General features: G+C 34.3%; 1 protein-coding gene and 1 long non-coding RNA gene across 10 annotated transcripts; one reads left to right on the forward strand and one right to left on the reverse strand.

The window, feature by feature from the left end:
- Positions 1–78: 78 nt before the first annotated feature.
- Positions 79–14,541, forward strand: LOC122574737 (neogenin). 4 transcript variants are annotated; one of them, XM_043742676.1, is made up of 27 exons: positions 79–185; positions 264–403; positions 6,062–6,227; positions 6,306–6,445; positions 6,520–6,807; positions 6,876–7,038; positions 7,105–7,232; positions 7,320–7,479; positions 7,561–7,676; positions 7,928–8,336; positions 8,415–8,565; positions 8,649–8,777; positions 8,857–9,063; positions 9,152–9,443; positions 9,528–9,686; positions 9,763–9,968; positions 10,042–10,197; positions 10,275–10,437; positions 10,505–10,699; positions 10,879–10,917; positions 11,081–11,213; positions 11,289–11,521; positions 11,800–11,904; positions 12,037–12,248; positions 12,324–12,540; positions 12,620–12,756; positions 12,875–14,541. In XM_043742676.1, the coding sequence occupies exons 2-27, from the start codon at positions 349–351 to the stop codon at positions 12,971–12,973; spliced, it is 4,458 nt and encodes a 1,485-aa protein (XP_043598611.1). In that variant the 5' UTR covers positions 79–185; positions 264–348; the 3' UTR covers positions 12,974–14,541. The 4 variants fall into 4 exon arrangements, with proteins under 4 accessions (XP_043598611.1, XP_043598614.1, XP_043598613.1 ...); XM_043742679.1 differs by lacking the exon at positions 79–185 and having other exon boundaries at positions 193–403; positions 8,165–8,336; XM_043742678.1 differs by lacking the exons at positions 79–185; positions 11,800–11,904 and having other exon boundaries at positions 193–403.
- On the reverse strand, positions 320–4,590 carry LOC122574753. Of its 6 annotated transcripts, none has more exons than XR_006319156.1 (4): positions 4,298–4,590; positions 3,424–3,667; positions 535–3,350; positions 320–456 (listed from the first exon to the last, which is right to left on the reverse strand). It is a non-coding gene; the product is annotated as an uncharacterized LOC122574753 (long non-coding RNA). The 6 variants fall into 6 exon arrangements; XR_006319155.1 differs by having other exon boundaries at positions 535–3,353; XR_006319159.1 differs by having other exon boundaries at positions 535–2,950; positions 3,112–3,667.
- Positions 14,542–16,464: the final 1,923 nt, after the last annotated feature.

Genomic DNA, 16,464 nt, shown 5'->3' on the forward strand with positions numbered 1-16,464 from the left:
TTTAGGATTGTTTAAACCACCTGTTAATTCAGTAAAGCCTCAATGATGCCGCTGTAATCGCAAAATGCCCACGAAATGGCGGCGCTAGTCAGAACGTCGGTAGACTCGAGACAATGAGGAGGTGTGTAGTTGTCTTTTAGCCATGTTCTGCCGTTGGATTCGCGATAGTGTTGTGGAAAAATGAGGTTTGTGGATGCGAGACTCAATCTGTCGTTTGATGCGCGACGGTGAGTCAAAAAAATTGGCATGTATTCGCTCGACAGGACATTGTATGCTCGTGCAGCAATCGTGTGAAGAAACTACACTGGGTTTTTGTACGCGTCGGAGTCTGTGACACCCGCTGGCCCAATGGAGCCGCGTATTCTTCCTATCCCGTTGGCTTTGTTGACATTCATCGTATTGGGTAAGTCTAACTTGTTCTTGGTATGAAGGTATATTAATTTATATTATTTTTACCTGGAATAATGTATTTATCGTGAATTTCATTGAGATATCTTATTATTAGAAATTGATTTAAATCACTGGTACGCTCACACGTATGAAAGGGAAAATGTAGTTGTCCGTGGAGGATAAGGCTGTCACTAGCAGATATATTATGAAAACACTTTTTCATTCATTTCTATAGCTAAAAGTGCAAAGTGATTTTATTATGTCTTGTCTGATGTTTTATCGATGAGAATGGAAACGGGGAAACATCATTGCGTATCGTTTTACAGTTACCACTGTTTGCATCCCGTCTAATCTAGTAGTAAGCAAATATTTACGAAACCATTCTGCGATTTTCTGTTTGCTAATCTCTTAATATTAGAGATTACGTCTTTGAAAATGCTTGAAACTTATAGCCTAGACTTCAAGCTGCAAGGTACTGATATAATTTTTTAGTCAAACGAGTAACAAAGTTACGAATTCTAGATATTAATATACATTTATAATCCGATTGTTAAATCTTATAAATCTACCTACGTATACACGCATAGACGCGCATATAGAGAACGTTACAAATTGCAAAACAGAGATCGTTTATGTTTTTGTTATGCGCAACATACTTTCATCAAGTAGTATTATTATGTAAGTAGTTGTTTAATTAAATCATTTATCACTGCGCAAGTTCGAATTAAATAACGAGCCGTTTAAGAGTCGAGACTTTATATGTCGATCAAGACGAACGAATGCATGAACGATATCATCGTGTGTATGTGAACAAGTATTTCTAACGATTAATGCCTATTTTCTAAGTGTTCTAAAAGATAAAGTTGAGAAGCACTGCATTTCGGGTGGCTATTATTGATGTAGAGAAGGATGGTAGTATAAGGGGGTGATTCGGGGTGTATTTCCGATTGCAACGATTTGGATGGAGACACATCCCTTGTCGTAATAACGAGAACTGTATAGGTCCCTTGATAAAAGTAGCAATGAATTGGAAGAAATTTAAGCCAGGGCTAGAGATCATTGTTCTACTGCATAGTACGCTACAAGCGAAAATAAAAGTTTCGGACTTCTATATTACAGATTCATTAAAGAGGTTACACTGCTGAAAGCATTTATGTTTAAACACTTCAGCGGAGTATTCCAACAATGCGGCAGGCCTCTCCTTACGATTTTATCGTGATAGGAAATGCATGTGCTAAACATTCAGCGTCGCTATGTTAATCTATCTCAGCAGACCTACCCACGCAAAAAATTAAACGTCCTATTCTTTTTACCATCGCACCGTATGATAAAAATATGGCCAGAATTATCTCCCTTATTATTCTTTTTGTTTGCTTTGATCATTACATACGTTCGTCTAGTTAGATATAAAGATCCATTTCCGGCTCGTCATGGTGGAGAAGTATACAAACACTGAAAGGGGTCTTAAAAGGGTGCGTTCCTCAAATAAACCAGTTAACTTTGCCCGAGATACGATTATACTGATGTGCAGTAAACTGCAGAACAATTATGGATCAATGCAAACAGGAGTTTACTAGCGTCGTGAACCCTCGAGTTTCGGTTCGATGAACTGAAACTCTATATTAATTGATCCAATGTGAAAAAAGGATTGGAAATCTTTCCTTGTGTTTTTCCATTTTCTCTTATACAATGTGCGCATATAAGGACTTGTTCGTGATGTATGTCCAGTGTACGAAGATCCACTCTAACGCTGGTAGCCCAAATACGGAATGGATCGTACAACATACAGACGTTCAAATGTAATCCATGTAAAGTGATATTTACAAACGTGTGTATTCTGCGACTGATGTCGTAACGACACCTTAATGGTCAGCGCCCACGCGATGTATGTGCGTGCATATTGATATATGGGGTGATTTACCTAAGATATTTTCTTTCATCTTGATAAAGAATTCTTAATTAATTTTAATCATTTACTTCGTTTCGATTATTTGATTTGAAAAGAAATTACACTCATTCAAACGTGTAATACGGTAGCAATTCTATTACCGCTATACTAAGGTATAGGTATGCATGTGAGCGTGTTATCCTTTCAAGGCAGTACGTTGCTTCCTTGATTCTCATTCTTCTTTGACGTTTCGTGGAACAGCACCTTGAACGGAAGTAACAGTCACGGTACAAAGAAGATACGAGAGAGAAAGATGGAAGAATCCGGTTCGAGGAATAAATGTATCAATCGCAAAAATCAATCTTAGATTCCCGTGGCTTATCCATACGTCTTAACGTCACCCGACAACCCCGACTTTGTAAACGATTAATTGATTTCCCTGTAGGAGGGTCGCAACATCTTTCTCCCCATCGTTCCCGATTCATCAGTATTTATGAGTCACTGTGTAGATTTGTCGTAACGCGATGTATATGTACCTTGCCTTCCTTCACGGTCTGTTCGTCACATGTCGAGTACTTTTACCGCGTTTTTCAACATTCTCCCTCCTTCCCTTGCCAACTTCTACAGACGTACGAACTCGCTCCGCAAATTAATCCGCGCTGTGAAAAAATTCTGGAGATTTATCGACGCGCGGAAATTCATGAGAGGTGACGAATGCGTTCAAGCATTTGTGAATCGAAAAAAAGGCAAGAAAAAGAACGAGGTTAAATTATTTCTTACCAGGTAATTAAATTAAAAGATACAGTATGGTTATGGATATAGGGGGAAAGTACCATTTTCAAGTACCATTTTACCGCAGTCATAATTGTTCTATGAAACTCAATAAAATGGTTGACGATGTGAAATGATCCTTACGTCGATGACGTGAACCTTATTTTCAGGAAATTATCCGATGCATCTAACTTATTCGAGATAACATCAAGACCTGTAAGATTGTACGTGACACTCTCGTTTCCCTTCTTTCTCTCTCTTCTTCTGTGTGATTCTTAGTATTTCTTTCGCTCCCGTTATGCTACTAAACAAGATGTATAAACTGATGTCTGATAGAAAATAAGGTGCAGTGGTTGTTCCCGCGACAGATTTACCTCGCGCATGCATTGCAATGGTTTTCCTCTTGATCTATTTCGGTATGCCGTGCGGTAGGTTGTCGCCCGCGCTCATAAATCAAATAGTCAGACGGCGAACGGTTTATTTTCCTTGAGAATGCACCGTCGTGGCGCTATCGGGCGCCAAATTTCGCACGTTCCTTCCTTTCTCTTCTTCCCTTTTTCTTATTCCCTTCGAAGTATCCACTTTTACACTTTCGCAATAGGGATTAATGGGATTAATCTAGAAATACAAAAATATCAAAAGTTCGAAAATCGAAATGTTTGAATAATAATTACTTTGTGCAAAATAATTTTAGTATTTTTGTAACCTATGGCTTTAAATGAATTGATTGATATATAATACGTTATATTTCATGAAACTTCTCTTTTCAGCATCCACTTTTACACTTTCGCAATGATTAATGTTCAAGTAGTATCGTTGAGTTATAGATAACTATAATTTCTGGTAAATCAATAAAATTCATAGTATTTCATTTTACTCTGTATTTGACATTTTTCACGATTAGAATAATATAATCAAATTAAATTAAAAATTCCAAAAGTAAGTAATCTAACCTATAATTGTTACGGTCCCCAATAACCTAATGATACCACTTATGAATTAATGGGATTAATCTTGAAGTGTAAAAATATCAAAAGTTCAAGAACTATGTTCGAAAACCGCAAGCACTGATCCGATCAATTCAACGAAATAATTCACACTATTTCATAGGTTTTTTTTACTACGCAAAGTTTGCTGCATTAGCGTGGTGGTAAAAATTGAAATTATTATTAGACACATGATATTGAAAAAACGACGAATAGAATTTGAACGAAGGAAAAAGTTTAATATGAAAGAGATATAAATTACTTCTGTCGATCGCTGAAGACGTGTTTGTTCCTCCGCGAAGGTTGCACAGGAAGGTGACAGACCACCGTGAGCGTGAAACTGTAACCCAATAACCGACAGTGCTTCTCAATTTTATGGAAGTATCGATTGAACTAGTTATTATTAAAATCGATACGATTACTCATTATTTTTTAAGTATTTTTAAAGTAATTGTATAATGTTGATATTTGTTACGTTACTAAATACGGAATTGATCACTATTAGAAATATTTGGCAATTTTGTGTACTATTAACTAGGGATCGTAACCATTATAAGCGAAATTAAAAAAGTTATGGTATAACAATTCATATCTTAGTTTAAATGATTTTGATTATGAATAATCATTATAGATGGTTAAAAACCTTTTCGATATTTTTCATGAAATTCTGAGAATAACTGTTATTTTTAGTCTCTGTTATTATCAGATTCGTTGTTGATAATTCACAGAAATTTTGACATAAAAAATCGCTACTTTCTACTATTAGGACAACCAAAAGAATTGAAAGATTGCTTTCAAATATCTAGCTTTGTACCACTAACTATTATTAATTTGAATAAATATAAGGAATTCTCCTTTCCTTGGGGTTATTGATACCTGACCATACTTGGAATTATGAAAAAGAAGTAATATTACATTAACGGCGTATTAAGTAAAATTATTTCAATATGCATACAAGGGTTTCGTGACATTTTCATTCATAGAGCTTCTTAATATTTTTTCAACGGCTTTTCCTTGATAAGAAAGTTCAGAGATGAGTTACCTGTACCGAAAGATCATTGGTCGGAGAAAATTTTCGCAATTATCTGCGTATAATACGACTTTTTTAAAGAGAAGATCCTTAAGAATTTCTTGAGAGAACTCTAACGAGCTGGCTAGAATTCTTCGGCCGTGTCGATCTTTAAGGTCTGCTGCGTGAATGTAGATAAAGAAACAAAACCGTTTAATACGAAATATCTCATTGTTAAACAATATTTCAAATAATTGAAACGCCGCGATAAACTGCCAACGAATTTACACGTTCTTAACTTCATAAAGAGATTATTCAGAAATTCTTTTTGTTCGTTATTATTTGTTTTGTAAAAAAGAATAATCCGTAAGCATATCGATTGCTTGGAATTAAACAATAGGGTCTAGGCATTCACTGGAAATCATTCGCATCGCGTCCCATAAAATGGCTCCTTCAGATTTTTCTTATTTCTTTGTTCTGACAAAGAATTATTCAGAAAAGATGTTGAATCGTCCTGCGTCGTCGTTCTATACGTGGTATCGGGAGATCGCAAAGCCCCACAAAAGAAAGAAAAGAAAGGAAAAAAAGAAGAATTTAGGCACTCGGCTCGGGTGTCTCGTTAAGGGGCTAAAGGGTGCTTGCGTAGGGTTGCCGACCCTTCATCCCCACTCTTCTCTTCAGTTACTTTACAACACACTCGTATCTCCCCTCTTATACCTAAACCTCTAATAATTTTTTCAACATGTACCATTATGATACTTATCCACCTACGCACGTATGAGATAACTTACCAAACACAATTGAGACTTGATGATGTTATGGCTATGATGTTATCCCTCTGTTAGTTGGTAAGGTAGATGCTCATTAAAACTTTGCTTTACAAAATTTGTGTAGCAATTTTTGTAAAAATTTTTTGTAGCGCGTTTAGGTAAAGTTTAGGAAAGGGATAGAATAAATTTATATCCTTAATTTTATTTGTTAAGAATTATAATTAAAAATAGTATTTTCTCGTAACAGCTAATGCAGGTGGATTGTATTTTACTATCGAGCCACAAGATGTAGTGGTTAAACAGGGAAGTCCTGCTAGATTAGATTGTGAAGCAAAAAGTGATTTCGGGAAACCCAGTATACAGTGGAGAACTGACGATGGACAACCGATTAATTTTATTGGAGATAGTTACCGGTAAGGGTATTAAGGTCTAAAATGATATTACTTTGTTCTTAGATGGTTTTCTTTTATCATGCCTTTTTCTTTTTATAGATCTCAATTAGCTAATGGATCTTTGTATATAAATAGTGTTTATGGCAGTAGTCTGGAATTGACTGGAAGCTATCAATGTTTAGCTTCTGTAGATGATGTTGGGGCTATCGTTTCTCGAACTGCCACAATTAAAATTGCAAGTTAGTATTTAGGACCAATATAAGCTTTTCAAGCTATTGTGAATCAAGATCATGTAAAAAATGTCGTTTTAAAGGTTTTCCAGGATTTGAAAGGGAACCTCAAGATACTATGGTTTATCCAGGACAAATTGCATATTTAAGTTGTACACTTCTCACATCCTCCAGTTCATTGACTATACAATGGTTAAAAGATGAACATCCATTGCTGCTTGATGATAGAATGACAATTTTGCCATCAGGTGCATTAGAAATTGATGATGTTAATATACAAGATATTGGATCATACAGGTGTAATGTTAATAGTTATGGACAAAGTATACTCAGTAACAAAGCACAATTAGGAATGTTAACAAGTGATATTGGTTAGTGTAAATCTTTAAACATGATCTCTATAAACTAGCAGATATTAATTTGTTACCTGCTGCTATAGATCAAGAAAGTACTCCACCAGTTTTTATTGCCAAGCCATTACAACAAATGACTATTGAAGAATCAACAGTCACACTTGAGTGTGCTGCCAATGGCTATCCAAAACCAAGTATACTTTGGTTGAAAGATGGTGTTGCCATTGATTTAGCATCTTTTCAATCTAGGTATGCAGTCAAGATGTACATAAGATGGAGAAGTTGAATGTTTAAGCTTCTTTTTTAATTGTTTAGGTACAGTAGAGTTGCTGCTTCCAGTCTTGTGATCAGTAATGTTCAAGAAATAGATGATGGTTCTTATCAATGTCGTGCAGAAAATGAAGTTGAAACGTTAGATGCAGCTGCTGATTTAATTGTACAAGGTATTCTAGTTTCACTATCAGTATATCCACATGTTCATTTTATTTTACACTATTTGATGCTATATCATTGTTTTATTACCTATACAGTACCACCAAGATTTATTAGAAAGCCAGAAGATAAGGTAGCTAGTGAAAATCAAGATTTAGAATTTGAATGTGAAATTTATGGGAAGCCAGAACCGAAAATTACATGGCTCAAAAATGGAGAACGTATTACCTTAAGCGCATACTGGCAAATTGTGAATGGGTATGTTTACTAACTATCACTGAAAATGGATCAAAATAATTCATAGCGTATAAGAAATTGAAATAAATGTTTCTTTCTTAGTTACAATCTTAGAATTAATGGCCTACTAGCGATAGATGCTGGAATCTTCCAATGCATAGGAACAAATTCTGCTGGAAGTGTACAAGCTGCAGCACGTTTAACCATTAATCAGCCTAGTGAGTTCTGCAATTGAAATTATCTATATTCAATTTCCTATATGTACAATCTAAATAATTTTTTGTAGTAAAATTTATTTTTGCGTTTATTTAATATATTTATTAGTTTATACATTTTTTATTTATTTATTTGAGAGCATAACGTATATTATATTTAATTTATATTTTTTTTATACAAATTTTAATTTAATTATTTTCCATTTGTGTTTCCTCCTTTTTTAACTGTGTTGCATGCTAACATATGTATTCAGAAAAGGCAAATCCCCATAAATCAACTACCCCAAAGACAGTTCCTAAAAAGAAGTTACTATTGCATCGGCAATTGTATAATAAAACGTGGCAGCACCCAAGTACCCTTTTAGGTCACACAATGTCTGCATTTACCCCCAATCCGCCGCTTTCCATTGGTCCCTCTGATGATCCTGCAGATCTGCCTGGATCTGTTAAATTTCCTAATTCCCTTTACGACCCAAAATCCCATTTTGTAGATGACACAGACAGCTTGGAGTCGATAGAAGGAAGTGTCCCATCAGCACCAAGGAATTTAAGTCACGTCATTGTCACTGCTAGATTCGTAACTTTACGGTGGCAAGAACCCGAGAATAGAAATGGAGAGATTCTAAATTACTATATTTATTACAAACAAGAAGGTGTTCAAAGGTGACAATTAGTTCCTCAATAAATGCACTTATGGTTCGTGTTTACTTGCGTCTTCTATACAATAGTAAAATCTTACAGAGAACGAGTTACTCATAAGCAACAAAAATTAGAGGCAGTAATACAGGGTTTGCAACCAAGTATGACGTATCAATTTCGAGTGGTCGCCGTGAATGAAAGAGGGATGTCCGGAATGTCCAGCGAAATATTACAAGTTACCACACTTACTGAGGTCTGTCTATAATTTCAAACATATCTGGTAAATTAAACGTATTATCCCATGACCGAAGTATTACAAACTTATTATTGCAATAGGCCAATGTCCCTGGTCCTCCACTGAATTTAGAGGGACATGCTACAAGCAGTGTGAGCATTGCGTTATCTTGGGAAAAGCCACAAGTAGTCAATGGAAGAATTTCTAAATACATAATTACATTTGTAGAGGTATATCGTTTTGAATAAAAGATGTTAATAATTACGTAATATAATGTATTAAATGTTAAATTTTGAATATTACTTAAAGGGTGACAATGAGGACATAACGCGTGAAACTACTAGTACGATGCACGAATTAGTAGATCTCGTGCCTTATACGGAATATAGTATTAAAGTTCAAGCTGTAAACGAGAACGGTCCTGGCATGTTTAGTAGAGATATCGTAGTCCGGACTTATAGTGCACAACCTACTCAACCACCACACAATGTTACAGTAGAACCAGTTAGTCCTACAGTGCGTATTACATTTAGAGTTCCATAGATAAAAACGTTGAACAGTTTTCGAATATCATTGTATAGCTTTCTGGTATTTTTGTTTTTAGAGCATTATAATAAGGTGGGAACCGCCACTAGAAGGACAAAATGGAATCGTCACTGGTTATAAAATTCGTTATCGTCGTTACGATCGCGGTTCACAGCCGGTAACTATAACAACTGAAGGAAATCAACGTTCACGAGTACTCACTGGACTTGAAAAACATGTTGTTTATCAAGTTCGTATATGTGCCTTAAACGTTAATGGAACTGGACCTTGGACAGAATGGATACAGATAGAAACATATGAAACCGAATCTGATGAAAACCGAGTGCCAAATACACCCAGCAACTTAAGAAGTTAGTAAGCTCTTAAAACTTTTTATGTTACTGTGAGCTTTAATTCATATATGTTAAATATATTTCTTGTTTATATATTTACAGCAAAAGTAATGTCTGATTATATACAAGTTTTTTGGAATCCACCGAAAGATCAAAGTATTAAAGTAAAGGGATATAAACTTGGATGGGGAAAGGGAGTCCCTGATGTCGAAGTTCGACTTCTTGATGGAAAAGAACGATCTTTTACCATAGATCAATTAGGTGAATAGTCAAATTTGTAGTTTCATGAAGTCATAAACGTGTTAGATATGTTATATTATCTTTCTTTTTTATTTAGAACCAATCACTGAATATGTTATATCACTAAGAGCAACGAATGATGCTGGCGATGGTCAACCAGCATATGCAAACGTTAGAACTACGGAACGTTCTGTATCTGAATTTTCTGTGCCTTTACTACCGCCTGTTGGTCTTAAAGCCGCTGTTCTATCAGACACTACAGTCGTACTATACTGGACTGATACAACCTTGCCAAAAACTCAAGTACGTAAATGTTTATACTAATATACTATACTAAATTAGGAAACCTTACTAAAAAGAAATAATAACATTACAGTTCGTAACGGATAATCGATATTACGTAGCACGTTATACGTCACATCATCATAGCAGCAACCCTCGTTATAAATATCATAATGCAACTGATCTTAATTGCATGATAAATGATTTAAAACCTAATACAATATATGAATTTGCAGTCAAGCTTGTTAAGGTATTTATAATTTATTATTTCGAAGAATATCTAATTATACATAAGGGTATTTAAATAATTAATTAGTAATTCCTTAGGGAAAACGAGAATCGCTATGGAGTATGGTTGTTACGAATCAAACTCAAGAAGCTGCACCTAGTTCCGCGCCCAGGGATTTGATGATTCAGAGTATCGGAGACCGTCCAACTTCAGTTTTAGTGCGTTGGCAACCTCCTAAACAACCAAATGGACCAATTACAGGTACTTATTAATACTTTTAATAGTAGTGTAAAGTGTATAATAATAATGATGCATACATTTGTTTCAGGATATATTACTTTTTATTCGATTGATAATACGAAATGGGATCGTGATTGGTTATTGGAAGCCGTAGTTGGGGATAAAACTGAGTGCATTGTGAAGGGCCTCCAACCAAGTACAACCTACTACTTCAAGATCCAAGCACGGAATTCAAAAGGATATGGTCCTTTTTCTACAACTGTTCCATTCAAGACGCCTCAAAGTAAGCATTTAATTCTTATAAGTGTATATGCACGTACTACACTATTTTTTTAGTTTCGAAAGTTTGTTCAGTGTTCCGTATATAGTGCTATTTATAGTGACTACTATATCTGTTTATCTCTTCATATCGTATGTGTTATGTCGGTGTCTTATTACTATATTTTTTTATTTCTATGCTAGGCAGTGGTATGGATGTCTATGATGAATTGCATGATCGAGGTAAGACATTATTCTTCTTTAGTTTTTTGTTTTTAGCATAGCATGTACTTTAAAGTGTAAATTGAATGATGAGAGGTAATGTAACTACTGCATTGTGATTGCACTATCATCAATATTACCGCCGTTACTGTTACAACTACTAAACATTGGAATTAATTTACAGATGGACGTGGACTTTCAAATATATTGATCTACATTATTGTGGGTTGTTCTATTGTTTTTATCACTGGTATAGCAGTGGTGGTTGTAGTTGTATGTTGCAAGCGCAATCCAGATTCGCCTGATAGGAAGAAAGGGTATGTATTATATATATATTTACAATATGTTTTGTATAACATTATTTTTACAAAAATTACAACTGTAATATGTAGATACATGAAAGACACAAATCAAAAAACAAACATTAAACCGCCCGATTTGTGGATTCATCATGATCAAATGGAATTGAAAGCTCTTGAGAAATCTTCAATAAATGGAGAGGCATCTACTAGTGGTGTAGCTAGTAATACCTTACCTAGGTCAAATAACCAGGATTATAATCAAGAGAATGTGCATGGAAATTCTAGTTCATTGGATAAACGTACTTACGTACCAAGTTACATGGGTAAGTTTTTGAAGATAATACTTTTCAACAAAACACTTCATCACATCAAACACAATACTTACAAGATTTTATTCATTTCATTGAATTTTTAGCCCTCCATATATTTTATTATAGTTATACAAATAAATTTAATACCATTTCTAACATAATTAGGTAGTTTTAATGATTTTTTATTCGCCATTAGAACCTCGGTTAAGATTTTTTAGAAAGAAAATTCTATTTTGTTTATCATTTTCCTGATTTTTGTATTCGGTTTATGTTTACTCACTCAACATTAGGTAACACTGATGAGAAGTGCTCAACCCTGAGTAGACAACATAGTCGAGGAAGCCATAAACCTAAACTCATTACACTTCCCGTTGACAGTGCATCTTTACATCAACGTAAGTAATAGTAAAATTAAGCGAGGAGATATAATGTTTTGTGACTATAGTATATAATATTGATTTGTATACAATAATATTAATGAAACATAATCTCTTAAGCTGTATGACAAAGTACTGAACTTGTTACAGCTATAGCGACGGCCACACCGATCGTAAACACAAGCATGTCACAGCCAACAATTCATACGTCATGCAGTGATACGCCATCCGTGAGACAGAATTATCCTCGAACTGTAGCACAATACAGTTTAAGTCGAGCACACATTACTTTAGAACCAACACCGGAGTCGAGTCCAGACTCTTGTAATATTTCAACTTCGTATGAACCAATGCAAAGTCAAGTAAGATTCTTATATAGTTGGTAATAAACACTTAAATAAAGAATCCTGTTTCATATAAATTATTTGTATTTAAAGCAATTATCATATGGTACAAGTGGTCAGTCCTATAGTGGAAATACTCAATACGCTTCAGGACACTATAGCAATAATAATCAACCATCAAGTGTAGGTGGTGGAGTTGATGGTGGTAGCAGTAGTAAAAGGATGCAGGGACATCCTTTGAAAAGTTTTAGCGTGCCAGCACCTCCACCTCAGTCTGCACCTTCAACACCAGCCCAACAAAAACACGGAGGTGAGCCCCATCGTTCATTGTTTTATAGCCTACCTCATCTTGCATATATATTGTGATATTTGTTTGTTGTGTTCTTTAGTTTCTCAAGTAACAGTAAGACCTACAATGTCTGGAAGTCCATACAAGAAACCACAAAGTTCTACACAGTTAGCAAAGAATCGATTAGCCTCAGTTTCAAATCCGGTGCACACTTCTGAAGAAGTTGAACGGTTGAAGGTAAATCTTTTAATTTTATATCATAGTGTTATAAAGAAAAGATAAAGAAATTTTAACTACTTTTATTACATTCGATCATGAGATAAGATGCTGAACTATTCGTTTTTATTTTTTACAGCCTTCTTACAGTACAGAAGAATTAAATCAAGAGATGGCTAATTTAGAAGGCCTTATGAAAGACCTAAATGCCATAACAGCATCTGAATTTGAGTGCTAGAAGAGGTTCCTAAACCTTGTGCCATCTCAATTCAATAGACTGCAATGATACATTCTCAATGTTAGTACCTGAGAAATAGATGTAACAATTATGTTACACGTCGAAACTCTTGACGAAGTTTATATGCAAAAAAAAAACATAATTGGCAGTATATAATCGATGACCGATGAACGGCTTCGATATCGAACTTTTCGAACAATTCATTTGAAAGCTATAATCCCAGTGATATTGGACTAGAACGAGTTCTTTCCTAGTCAATTTGCTTTTTCCTCTGGTACTAACGTTGCTTTTTACGATAAAATGCAAAGTATACTTGCCAATGTATTCTGACACTGCCACATTCTTGTAGCGAATTTGTATTTTGCAAGAACGTTGAGTAGTATGGTTTGAAAGTGTTGATGAAAGAATTGAACATTTTATTACGGACTTTTAACGGTGTATTTTCGTGCATACGGTGTGTGCAAGTCAATCTAAATGGAAGGAAATGGTAAGTTCGATTCTTATCGATGATCTTTCAACGCGAATAGATTATGTTAAATTAATAATTCAATGAATTCACAGCGAAGAGAAACGGTTTGAATGTTTTTTCAATTTTTATACGTGAGAAAGTGATGGGTAATTTCGCGATTATCTTTTATATGCACCATAAAAAAAGTAACGATCTTGCCTAAAAAAGCGAAAAACAAAAGAATTCGTATTGCATCCAAAAACTCACGCGCTCTTTGCCATGATTTTGTAACTTATACTCATAAGAGAGAGTACATTTTATATATCAGTAATATCGACTGCCATACTTACGCTTAGGATGGCTAGATCACGTGAGTCTCTTAATCGAACAATTAATGGTTCATTACACATAAGGCGGACAGTAGGAATATATTTTCTATTTTTTTATCCGTCAGAATGTTTTTCAGAACATTTTATCAATGTTCGATAATAGGTTTTATACGGTATGGTACTTTCAAGTTAGCTATTTTAGTATTAGTCAATTAAAACACAATAAGTCATCAAGAATTTTCACCAATTTTATATCATTTATAAAATGTATTAAACGTTGCCTGTAATTTGACGAATTATATTTAACAGGCTGAAATATTTTTCATTTATACAAAATCTCAACGTTTTTGAACACTGTGTAATGGCCTTAAAACATTTTTGTATTAAGTTGACCTATACTCAGTGGCTTTGGCAGCTTAATAAGGAACTCTGTTCCTATTTACGGAAGAATGTACGCGTATACTTTTAAAGCAACAATGTAGTATTACGATCTCATTGAGAAATTATTTTAGGGTTACAAGTGAACATCGAGTATGGGTATTATAATAAGCTGTATAGCATACGAGAATTAAGAATTTGAATATCGCGCGTCTTGTCGTAAGAATCTCATGTATCGATTACACGATACGGTTTCAGCGAGATATCGATAGTATCGATAGTGTTTATATATTTAAAATTTCGATAGTTCGTTTAACTTTTAAATAAGCATTATGTTTCTAACGTCCAGGTAAGGTACGTAAGTCGGTCTAATTAAATTAAATTTTAGAGTCGTTTTTGTAAACTATTTTTTACACAATATTTAGAAATTGTTATTTGTAAGTACTATATGTTATTTCGTTTGAATAGATTTCAACAGCACAGCTATTGATGGCTTGCAATAGTGCAGGTACTTTGCAAGAAATGAAAACGATCGAATTTCTCTGTCATATTCGAAACGATGACGACGGACAGATTGTCACATAGGATATTAAAGCGGCAGTTCTTTGACCATATCCGTCGAGACACATAGTTAATACATATTTCCTTCCAATGCTAGGAATCTGCTACGTAATAAATTTTTTACAATGTTTTATTGCGATATATACGCAGGTCTCTTTAGTATTAATAAAAGAGAGACCTTGGGAGATGCAGGATAAAAGTAATGATTCTAACTTGAGACATATAAGAAGAAATGCGATCAGGTAATTTCTCATGTAGTATTCCGTACTATACCACCTTTTTAAGCACTTTTGTATTTTCTTAACGTTGAATATAATTGTACAAAAGTCCAACGCGTAAAGGACAATGCACCAAGACTCCCGTTGCGGCAAAGCCTAATATGGAAAATAGTACAAAGCAATATGTGATACTCTATTGTTTGTGATGCAATGCCAGTCGTGAATTATACGAAAGAAATCATCGGCTCGTCCAGAGTATTACATATTACTCGAATATTTGCTGCTAGACGGGAAGTATACCATTCATCTTGAGCAACGCGAAGCGAACTTCTTTTATCGTCGGCTTAGCTCTGATTAGAGAGTTATTGAAACTAGTATTAAGATATATGTATTCGCTACAATGCACGATTTCGATTCATTCTCATCTCCTGTCTCGAATATTACAGTTTTCTTGGATAGAGAAAATATTACGAACAAAGTGGCTGTACGCTTAATAGAGCAAAAATAATTCTAAATAATTTTCGAATGTTTTTCGTTTATGTCGAAATCGGAGATATTTTATAAATGTTTTAAGATTGGCACAATGGAACTGTGTGAGTACATGTGAGCTATACCGATAAGAAAAGAACCGCTTGTATATTAAATATATATATAAAATTTGTAACTATTGCGTGATTCAAAGGGCGATTTAGCTCTTTGTAATTAAAAAGAAGAACGGGCCTATAAAAAGGCCTGCAGAAATATTTTACCACAAAAGTATAGTAGATATATATAAAATATATATTTATCTATGTAAAATTATTATTTATTGATTTTTATGTATACTGAAAATATTGAGGATAAATGAATATTGCAAGATGCCAGAGGCTGGTTGGTTTTAATCATTTCCATTGATGTATCGTGATCATTGCTATCATTGTCATTATCATTACATGTCATTCTATTCATTGTCGTTCATTATTCTTCTCTTCGATCAGTGTCTTATGAATTTGTTAGGGTTAGTATGAAAGTTCGGCGGTAATCGGAGACTAAAAAGGAAGCTACAGGCCACTGATGTATGTATATAGATAGAACACCGCTACTTTATAAAATAATTAAGTATTTATATACATATACATATAGCCATTATAAAATATAATTATTATATTTGTACAATACATATAAGGCAGCCATCTCTAATGAAACATTCATAACAAGTGTGTGATAATATTTGTAAAACTTGATATCCAATAAACAATCTTATGTTCTTTACAAATTATCATTTCAGTTTTTTTTTGTGTTAGGTGAAGGAGAAATCGCAGATGTTGAGAAAAGGAGACATAAAGACATATGAGATTCTGCCTTTCTTCCAGTTTCAATATCATCCAATAATTTCTGTGGCAGAATTAAGTACATAAGAGCAAAAGAAGTTCATTTTTAAAATTCTTAGAATGGCGCTAATTTACATTAAGAAATTCAAATATTTCCATGCATTGTAGTGACATCTACGACGAGGGTACTACCATTTCAATAATGCTTCGTTTAATACGAACAACCAAGAATAGATAGCGTTACACA

Source organism: Bombus pyrosoma, linkage group LG14 (assembly GCF_014825855.1).
Source record: "Bombus pyrosoma isolate SC7728 linkage group LG14, ASM1482585v1, whole genome shotgun sequence".
In the NCBI taxonomy this organism is placed as follows: domain Eukaryota; kingdom Metazoa; phylum Arthropoda; class Insecta; order Hymenoptera; family Apidae; genus Bombus; species Bombus pyrosoma.

Bases quoted from the DNA above. Each gene is read 5' to 3' on its own strand.
- LOC122574737 (XM_043742676.1), top strand. From the start codon at position 349: ATGGAGCCGCGTATTCTTCCTATCCCGTTGGCTTTGTTGACATTCATC. The intron at 9,969-10,041 runs GTACGTAAATGT...ATAACATTACAG, and splicing joins CAACCTTGCCAAAAACTCAA to TTCGTAACGGATAATCGATA. The intron at 11,214-11,288 runs GTATGTATTATA...TGTAATATGTAG, and splicing joins TCGCCTGATAGGAAGAAAGG to ATACATGAAAGACACAAATC.